Source organism: Onychomys torridus, chromosome 9, assembly GCF_903995425.1.
Source record: "Onychomys torridus chromosome 9, mOncTor1.1, whole genome shotgun sequence".
In the NCBI taxonomy this organism is placed as follows: Eukaryota; Metazoa; Chordata; class Mammalia; order Rodentia; family Cricetidae; genus Onychomys; species Onychomys torridus.
The window spans coordinates 44,465,705-44,476,013 of NC_050451.1; the positions used below are offsets into that span (position 1 = coordinate 44,465,705).

The 10,309-nt window shown below is 45.9% G+C and overlaps 1 protein-coding gene across 1 annotated transcript; it reads right to left on the reverse strand.

Annotated features, from left to right (window-relative positions):
• Window positions 1-4,196: 4,196 nt before the first annotated feature.
• On the reverse strand, window positions 4,197-7,095 carry LOC118590675 (chymase-like). Its single transcript, XM_036198464.1, is given in 6 exon segments — window positions 4,197-4,340; window positions 4,648-4,902; window positions 5,089-5,130; window positions 5,132-5,225; window positions 6,241-6,391; window positions 7,038-7,095. Coding segments are annotated over 6 exon segments (744 nt in total).
• Between the last annotated feature and the right edge of the window lie 3,214 nt (window positions 7,096-10,309).

Here is a 10,309-nt window from a genome sequence, read left to right on the forward strand (position 1 = left end):
AGGATGACCTTGACTTTCTGATCTTCCTGTCTCTACCTACTAAGTGTTGTGGTGACAGGTGTGTGTCACAATGTCTAGTGCATGCTGCTTACACAGAGCTGGGGGTCCAACTCAGGACTGCATGCATGACAGACAATCATTCTGCTAACTGGGTTATATTCCCAGCTGTCACTGGAACTATTTGAGAGCAATCACTGGCAAGTACACTCATTTAGTTAAAGTTACACTGATATTACTATTACATCACAAAGCACATGTCATGTTAAAAAAATGAAATGTAGTTGGGTTATCTATTTACATTAATTAGAAGTTTTGCACAAGAAAAATATCCCAAGTGAATTTCTTTCAGATCAACTGACAGCTATTTGTAAAGATTTTTAAGTTAAAATTATTTTGTTATTTTGTGCACATGAGTGTTTTGCCTACATGTATGTCTGTGCACCAGGCTTGTGCTTGGAGGTCAGAAGAGGGCCCTGAATCCCCTGGAATTACAGTTTCCAGATGTTTGCTGGCCTCTATGCTGATGCTTTCAATCAAACTTGGATCCTTTGCAAAAGCAAGTGCCCTTAACTATTGAACCATCTCTCCAGACCAAGATGATAAAATGTAAACATTAGTACTTTATGTCTGTACTCGAAGTAAGGATTTGAGTTGAAATGTCATTACCCCTTAGCTGAAGGATTACAGGAAACAGCAACCCAGGCCCTGGTGGCTTGGGAAGAACACTCAGGGATGGTGGCCTGCATATTTGGCCCCAGTACAGTTCTGATTAGCTCAAGGTTTAAAAAACAAGATGGTGTGTGTGTGTGTGTGTGTGTGTGTGTGTGTGTGTGTGTGTGTATGCTGGAGAGGTAGCTCAGTTGTCAAAATGCTTTCCGTGCAAGCCTGAGGACCTGAACTTGGTCTTCAGAACTCATGTAAAAGAAAAAAAAATAGCCTAGTGTAGTGGCATGTGCTTGTACTCTGGCTGGGAGGGGGATGAGTGCATTCATTGCTGGGGCTCACTGGCCAGCCAGCCTAGTCTACTTGGTGAGTAGGCTGTGAGACCAGTGAGAGACCCTGCCTCAAAAAAATCAAGGTGGGTGTCATGTTAGGAACAATACTGAGCTTGACCTCTGCCTTCCACCTGCACAAACACACACATGCACATACACATGTACACACATATACAGACTCACATGTGAACTCACATACACATGCATGAATGTAGTGTACACACAAAAATAAAATAACAAAGTGACTTGATAAGTTAGCGTTCCAACATGCTGGATTATTTGAAAATGTTTTTATTCTTCCCTTTATTTCCATGGCTACTGACAACTGTATACCCATGGCCTCATTCTCTCCCCACGCCCCCAACAGTGTTCATCTGGGAATCCCGAGCCTTGGTCTTTTATTACATTGTTCTAACTAACATTTCTAGATTGAGGGGTGTAAACATCTCCCTACCACCCACCCTCTGCCTTTTGGTCAATTTTTTTAGCCTGCTTATTAGATAACAATATTCCCATTAATTGACCTGTGCAGGAAGATAAGCACCACTTTCTATCAAACCCTTTCCAATACAGAAACTGCCGGGAGCCATCAGCCAAGTTCATCTTAGAAGCTAACTGAGTTTCCTCGGCACACAAGATAAAGAGATATCCCAGCTACTGAACAGGGACTGCGGCCTGGCGCCTTCCCGCCTCTCCAGGCAGAGATGAGGCCTGGGTAGAACATGGCCTGTGAGCGCCGGCCAGCTAGCTGCTGACCACTGTGTTTCTGACCCCCTTTAAGTCTTTTCATGCTGCACCTTTGAGGATTTGGACTGCACCTTCCCCCTTAGGAAAGAAGAGATGACATCTTGTTCCCAGCCAAGGATGTGCAAATAGATTTGGGTGGCATCGGATGGGCTGAATCAGGACCACTGTGTTCATTATCTTGATCAGCTCAGCTTTTCCAGTTCAGTTTCCATGTTCACAAACATTAATGAATGTCCTTGACCACCACTGTCCTTGCTAAGGACCAAAAGACTCCCACGCACAGCCGTATTTGATAAGAAAAGACTATCACTTTTGTTCCTGTTACAGGGGAACAGGTGGAGGTTCAGATTCTCTGGCTTTCCGGATGGCTCGGCTATGTGAGCCCATAAGCACAGGATGTTGACTGCTGTGGAGCAATACTTGACTGGTGGGGAACTGAGGATAGTTATATGCACTTGCCCAGTGCTGAGTCTCTATGGTCAGAACACACAGGGTGTATAAACAAAGCAGAAATAGCCATTAGTCCTGTCCTCTAGAGACAATTCCCAAAATTATTTTGATATAACCACTTCCATATTTTTTTTTCAGTGTGGCTACACACCATATATAATTAAAATTCTATTATGGAGAGATTTTCATATGGCTTTTTAAAAAGCATTGTACCGAATTTTCCTGCATTATTAAATGCATTTGAAAACAAATGGTTAATGATCAAAATATTCAGTTGTAGAAATTTACCATTTAAGTTTCATTCCATGGATGGGATCCCAATTTGTTTTAAAATTAAGAATGTTGAGATGTAAATATTTATGCACCAATCTTCATGCATGTCCCTTTAAAAAAATTATTTATGTGCATTGGTGTTTTGCCTGCATGTATGTCTGTGTGACGGTGTCATAGAAACCCTGGAACTGGAGTTACAAATAGGTGTGAGCTACCATGTGGGTGCTGGGATTTGAGCTTGGGACCTCTGGAAGATAAACCAATGCTCTTAACTGCTAAGCCACCTCTCCAGCCCATCCCTTTTACTTCTTAATGAATTCCTGGGAATAGTTTGCTTGGTCAAAGGGATTCACCATGCCCACAAAAGCCATGGGTGTTGCCAGCCTCAGGCTCTGGTTCGTATCCCTACCCTGCCATGTGCTTGTCTCCAACATTCCTCTTGTGGGCGAATGTTTGTACTGAGCAGTTGTAGAGCTTGGGTTTCCTAGAAGTCTTTGCAGAACCCTTTGTGGATGGACGGATGTTGCAAACGCTGACTTGGTGATAGTGTTTCTTCTTGTTTGCTTCTGGCACCTACTCTGTGGTCACAAGTGAGAGGCAATCCCCTCTGCACTCTAACAGATGGGAGATCTCTTTTCCAGATTGCTTGCCCATATCTGCTCTCTCTATACTTCCTAGAGAAAGCAGTGATCCTCAGCTGAAGGTGATTCTGCACTGTCACCCTCAAGGGAGTAAATCAATGTCTGGAGACACTTCGGTTGGGTGAGTAGAGGGTCTTGCTACTGGCCTCTACTGGAGAGAGGCCAGAAATATGTTAAAGATCCCACATCCTGTTGGTAATACAAAATGTTCTCAGTGATTCTGAATTATTAAATATAAATTAGAGTTGGTACAGGGTTAGTAGTTAAGTCAGGGAATGGGAGATGGCTCAGTGGCTACGAGAGCGTGCTGTGAAAGCAAGAGGACTTGAATTTGAATCCCCAGCAGCCATATAAAGAACAGGGTGTGGCCGAGTGTGCCTGTAACCCCAGCACTAGGAGACAGGAGCATCTTCGGGGCTTGCTGGCCACCAGTATAGCTCCAGGCTCACCGAGGACCCTGTCTCAAAAGATTCCACCAGAGAGTGGTAGAAAAAACTGGACATTCTCTTCAGGCCTGCTTGGGTGTGCATGGGCATGCACACCTATATATACACATGTGTATACACCCCCAACAGATACTCAATGACAGAGAGAGAGAGAGGGGGGGGGGAGGGAGAGAGAGAGAGAGAAGGAAGGAAGGAAAGAAAGAAAGATAGATGCTAAGATAAGGATAAGGAATGGGCATAATTTCTTGTTTAATATGGAAATATAGACCTTGCCTTTCCAGGAAAACTCTTATTTTTCCTTTATTATTTCCCATCTCTCCCCTGTTTCATTGTGTATCTTTCTTTCTTTGCCTGCTCCTTCATACCCGTGCACCCCCGCAGACCCCCTCCCAAACCTTAAGTTATCAGGTTGCTGTGTGTAGGGAGAAGAGAGTGGCAGAGAGAGAAGACACATTGCATCTAGAACTGGGTCTTTATTGAGGTTTATTGCCCTTTAGGAACCTTCTGAGACATGGAAGACCCTTTAGGGATGTCAGGGAGCTGGCAGGACTTCAGCAGGAAACTAGACAGGCCAGGGCACATGGCACAGAAAACCTGCCCCATTCCAGTTCCAGATTTCCTCAAGGCTCGCCCAAGCTCCAGAGTTAATTCTCTATCAAGATCTTATTGATCCAGGGCCTGTAATGGGAGATTCTGGTGAAGACAGCCGGGGGCTTTGCGTTCGGATGTACATAGGATGCGATGCCTTGGGCTATCCCAGCACACAGGAGGGGTCCTCCAGAGTCTCCCTGTTGTGGGGAGGCACAGAGAGGAAACCTGTGAACGAATGCCTCTACTTCTACCCACCCATTTCACCTTGGAGTTGCAGTTAGGGCTAGAGTCAGCCCAGGAGCCTGATGCCACATCTTTCTTTCCTGGGGCAGCCACCATACCTTCACCCCATGTTCTCTGCACAGCGATGGAAGATGTAAACTTTCTTTCCTCACTCCCATGATTCCTAAACGCTGTGATTAGCTGACAATTTTCTGCTCCACCTCCTTCTAGCACTCAGGCCCCCAGCAGTGGTTTTTGAAAAAATAGTAGTAAGAGGATCACCTTGTATACATTTCGCATCTTCTTGGGATTGCCCACACACAGCTGGGGTTCATGGTGAAAACTCTCAAAGTGATGGCAGGCTTGGGGATCCAAGACACTCATCTTCACCTCTTGCAGTGTGTCGGAGGCTGGTTCATTCACGTTTGTTCTTCCCCAGCCAACTGCCCGGCACACCCTCCCAGGGTGGATGAAGTTTGATTTGGCTGAGAACGGGAGGGTGCCCACGCCTAGGGTTAGGTTGGCTTTCTCCTTCAGCTGTGAAGGGATTGAGGGGCTTTTAGTGAGGGCCATGGGCAATCAGAGAGGGGAAGGGCAAAACACCAGGTCCAACCAGTGGATAAGAAGGGAGTGCTGTCCTGAGTCAGGGCAGGGGAAGCTCAGGGCAATGGGGGACCTGAAGGAAAAGTCTAAGGGAGTAGAATGGAGGGAGAAGCTTGTTACCTTCAGTAACATGATGTCATTGAGAACCAAATGGCCATCGTAATTTTGGATGAGGGAATTGCTTTTCAACCTCAAGCTTCTGCCATGTGTCTTCTTTTACTTTTCTGTTGTGGGCTCCTAGGAGGACTGTGATAGACCTATTGTGAAGACGGAGTGGGGCTGAGGATGGAGAGTGCTTGCCTAGCTTATATGAAGCCCTGGGTTCGACCCACAGCACTGTATAAACTGGCATGGTGGTGCATGCCTATAATCTCTGCACTTGGGCAGTAGAGGCAGGAGGATTAGAAGTTCAAGGTCATTCTTAGCTACATAATGAGTTTGAGGCCAGCCTGAGCTACATGAGACTGTGCCTCAAAACCAAACACAAATAAAACCAACAACAGCAACAACAAAAAGAAAGAACAAGAAGACAGAGATGGCTTTAGAGATGAACACATTTTGAGAAAAGGCTGGAATTCCTCACTGGACTTGGGACTCTTCCCATCCCCTCTTTCTGGGCTATTCATGGTTTTGGATGGCTCAGTTTTTAACCAGGAGAGCATTGTGGAGCTATGTGCTCTTGGGCCTGAAGGTGGATCTTGGGCTTGAGCCAGCTTTCAGGAGAGAAAAGGCTTCGAGCAAGAGCGTTCCTGCAACAGATATACTTTCTAGGTCTGGGTCCCTTGGAATTGCTGGGGAATGAGCAAGAAATGGAGGACCTAGGGGGTAGGGTTAGCACTCCCTAGTTTGGGGAACTTTATATGGGGCCAGTCTTCTGCAGAAAGAGTTATGAGTCAAGTAGGAAGTAGTAGTATCCTGTGGACGTTTTTTCTGTCTTCCTTAGAAATGATGGGCTCTGGACCCTGGAAACTGATGGCATTCTTGAAAATGTCAAGGAGAGATGACCCAGAAAACTACCAGGTAAACACTGACAAGTGAGCATGTCTTCTCTGTTGAAGGGGGTATGGAGGGGAGACTTTTGGAGAAACCTCCCTTGCCTCTGAGGGGAACTGCATTTATACTGATCTAAGGTCAGGGCATCTATTTAATAATCCCTCTCTCCGTCAGTTGACCTAGGCTCAGGATCTCTCTTCAGGTCCCGCCTGAGCTTGTCCCAGGATGCTACCCTGATGGTTGACCTTGTATTTAGTGATAAACAGCACCTTGGCTCACCTTCCAGCACAGTGTGCAGCGGTCAGCACAAAGTTTCGTCTTATGAGGAAGCCGCTGCAAGCCGACAGGTGATTGTCAGGAGTGACAATTTCCAGATAGGCCATGTAGGGGCGGGCATGTGGTTTGCACTCTGTGCCCCCGATGATCTCCCCTAGAACAGAGAACCCCCAGGCCCGACACAGGTGTAGATGCCCTCTCCAGATGAATGCACAGCTGGGTTAAGGTTGGGAGAGGGTTCCTTTGATCTCCTTGCCCTAGATCCTGCCCGTCATCCTCTCAGACATCTTGATCAGCTTTTCTCACCCACAGCTCATCCTCCTCGAAATAGTCATTTCTTTCTCAAGGCACAGCAGCCAATCCTGCCTTAGATTTAGGTGGTTCCCGCTTCTGACTTCCCACACTGCCCTATCCCTGGCCCATCTGCCTTCCTGCAGCCCATGTTGTCCAGGTTCCTCCTGTCCTGCCCCCTTATAGGCACAGAACTGCAAAATCACAAAGCAATCCTTTACTTTAAGCCACAGCAAGGAAGGGGGCATGCCTGCTTTCCTGGAGTCTCCCTCTGTCTCCCACTTGCTTTAGGACACCCCCACCCCCACCCCAGGGTCAACACAAGCTCCCATGTTCCTGGAGACCACCATGGCTTTCAAGAATGGGTGGGTGTGTTCCAAAAGGAGACTTCAGTCTGAGGTTCTTGAGAAGAGCCATGAGACCCTTTACAGAGTCCCACAAGTCAGACTAAACTTCGTTGTTTTAGGAGCTGACCCTGAAGATTTGCGAGGGAAGGACCCGACACTCACCAGCCTTGGCGGCGGAGCCCAGAAGGAAGAACAGCAGATGGAGAACAAGAAGACGCATCCTCTCGGAGGGGCTGTCCACAGCTGCTGCAAGCTTTATCTTTGGGTCTTAGGACTTATTACTCTTAGGGGGTGCAGGGGAGTGGCAGAGCTGTTACCACAGGAACTGTGTGGTCATGGTTTCTTCTAGAGTTGCCTGTCTTCATGACTGGATGGTCCTCCAGAATGACACTGTTTTACTAGAGGTGAAACTGAAGCCTAGGTACTCAGGTGGGTCCTCAACTGTGCCTCTGTGTGGGTTAGGAGTGTAGGGACAGGCTATAGAGGGATCTTACCTTTTCTAGTTAGGACAACTTGTTAAATTCCCTAGAAACTTGGCTTGAGGGTAGTCTTTGCACTCAGGAGCACACAGGTTGTGATTACTATAGCCCACAGTAGGAAATGTGTTTTGCAGAAAGCCTCAATGAACATATACATGTATAGCTATGTTCATGAGCAAAAAAACATACACAATATGCCATTTTTACAAATTAAGGAGGGTTAAAGTATTAATCAGGGGTGGGAGAGAAAACAGATACTGGGTAGGTTATCCAAACCAAAGCTATATCAAAAAAACTTAAGGAAATCCAATAATTAGTAAGCTAATTAAATAAAGAGTTGGAACAGAATTACTATGCATGAGTGGCAAATGTCAGTACTGGAAAACATGGACTTTTAAATAAAAATGTTAACACTGGGCATAGGATACCTCCTTGAGTTACTGGTCTCCAGAACAACACAGACTACTGCTATTTCTCTTGGTTGCTCACCGTAACCTCACGGTAAGGCCTTATTGCTGAAGATACCACACACATTGGCTGCAGGAAATAGAAAATCAGTCTCAAACTGACCTGGAAATTTCTTACCTAGTTCTGGAGGGTACGGTACAGGCTGCTGGGGGAGCAAAGACATCAGTAGACTTACCCAGCTCTGGACCTTGTATACTGCAATACAGACCTGCCAGGCAAGATGTGTCTACTAGTGCCATAGTGGCATGACTGTTATTGGGGTAAATAACTGATTTCTGATTGGATTTGATGCATACTCCACAGGAGGAGTATGCATGCCTGTTACTGTAATCCTGACCCAAAGTCAAAAGCCTATGGAAGGTCTTAGGGTAGAACCTGCTGTTGTCATTTTGTTTGATGGTAAAGTTGTCAAAATTGCCTCTAAATATTTGTGTTTATGATCACCGGCCTGAGCTGCTGTCATCCTTGGTCAGAGAAGCTTCTCTTTGCAGCAGGCAGCAGTCAGTGTAGAGATGTATAACTTGTCAGGTGAGAGAATGAGGGACTGAGTGCTCAGCCCTGCATGGACATCTATATGACCTCTCCACTCCCCAAGCAACAGTCAAGGAACGTTGTGGAAGAGGAGGCAGGAAGAGAGTGAGGATGGAGAGGAGCACGGTGAACGGCTGTCTTCTGGGCATGGGTTGGCTGTCACACTCATGGACTTGAAGCAGCTGTGGTTTCCTGTACAAGCCTACAGGAGATCAAGCCAGCCAGATTCCTGTCATAGGTGGGGTAGAGCATCTCCAGACCCCATACCAAGGGGTGATTGTCAGTGAATACTTGCTGGGGAGGCAGACTTCTTCTTCATAGAGGATGTGGCCACTGATGGTTCTAGACTCATACACATGGCAACAATAAGTAAACTTACTGGGTTATAAAAAAAATACATGAAGTTGGGAGGAAATTTCAAAAATAAAGAAAAATAAAAAATATAATATTCTGTTAGTTTTCATGCTATTCCACTTCATTACATTGTATATTAAAACTTAACCAGCATTCCTCTTAAATAATGATTATCTGAAGCACATTAACCTGAATTTCTTCCTCTGAACCAGTGTTTACTGTCAGAGGAAGAGACAGGGAAAAAAACCAGATCAACTAGAGATACTCCACACACTTCACCCGGAAAGAGATGGGATGACACAGTCTGCCATTCGACTAAAAACCTTGTCAGTTCCCTAGCAACCCCATCAAATAGTTACTGTTGTTTCAGTGTTGTTGACCTGACCTTTAGGGTTTATGGTGTAGAACTAGATCTTTCTGATTTCAAATCAAGGATCCTTCTGCTCAACCAAGGAAGAGAAAGAGTCTTGCTAAGTGTGAGGGAAGGGACAGGGGTATGAAGTAAGTCATCTCTGGAGGGCTGGGGGTGGGGGTGGGTTCTAAACTGAAGAATACAATGCCAGTGTCTGAGAGCTAACACTTTTTCTTTTTTTAAAATAACTACCTTGGAAAACACCATTACTGTCTGCTCACAAAGGTAGAATTGAAACTGGGAGGAAGAACACACGACCTTTAACTATTAAAAACACATCAAGAACCTGCTTGGTGCTCCCCTGGACATGGAAGCGCAGGCCACACAGTGGAGTACTATTTCTCTTGGAGACCACCAAGAGATTGGGTTCATGGGGGGAGCCTACAGAGGGCCAGTGCTTCTGCACACTGTTCCACATGCCCTTGTGCCAGCCTGGGCTCCTGAGCACAGTGACCCATGTCTTAGTCTCCATCAGCTGTTGCTCTCATCTGAACTTTCTGAGCCCATCCCCCTCCGACCCTCTCAAGAATGAGATGTTTACACACACTTCCCTAGAATCTTTCTGCATCTGGGCATTTTAGGGTTATCAGCATTGCTTTCTTCAACCTCTGGGGTTGTCACACAAAGTACAGAATGGCCCATTAAATGTGTATTTCAGGGGGACACCAATGACAACCAAAACCCAAGAAACAACACCCCAGATATTGAATGGAACCTTCACTGAAAACTGGTGTCTATCTAAAGTTGGAATTTAACTGTAAGTCCTGTGTTTTCATTTGCTAACACTGAGTGCTCTGACACTTTGTCACTAGCAGAACAGAGGAGGATCTGGAGCTGGAGAAGTCTTGTCTGGTGGCTCTGTATCTGCGAGACCAAGCCCCAGAGGCCTGGGGTAGGTCATGTAGGACTAGGTGACGGCCACCAGCATCATGGCTCAGATCCACCAGCATTGAGTTGTGTTTCATCTGCTCTGCTGGAGGTGAGGAAAGAGACTGATACAGTTCAGTCCCCAGAAGGGCATCAACCTCATAAATATCGACCCATAATTTGTATGCATTTTCTTTGTTGTGAGTATAGTTTATCAGAATTCTGCTTTCTCTTTTGGCTCCCTTGTCTGCTTTACATGTTGGTGTGTTTCATCATTTAATTATGATTTGAAGATCATGAAGCTGGGAGTGTGATTAGTTAGA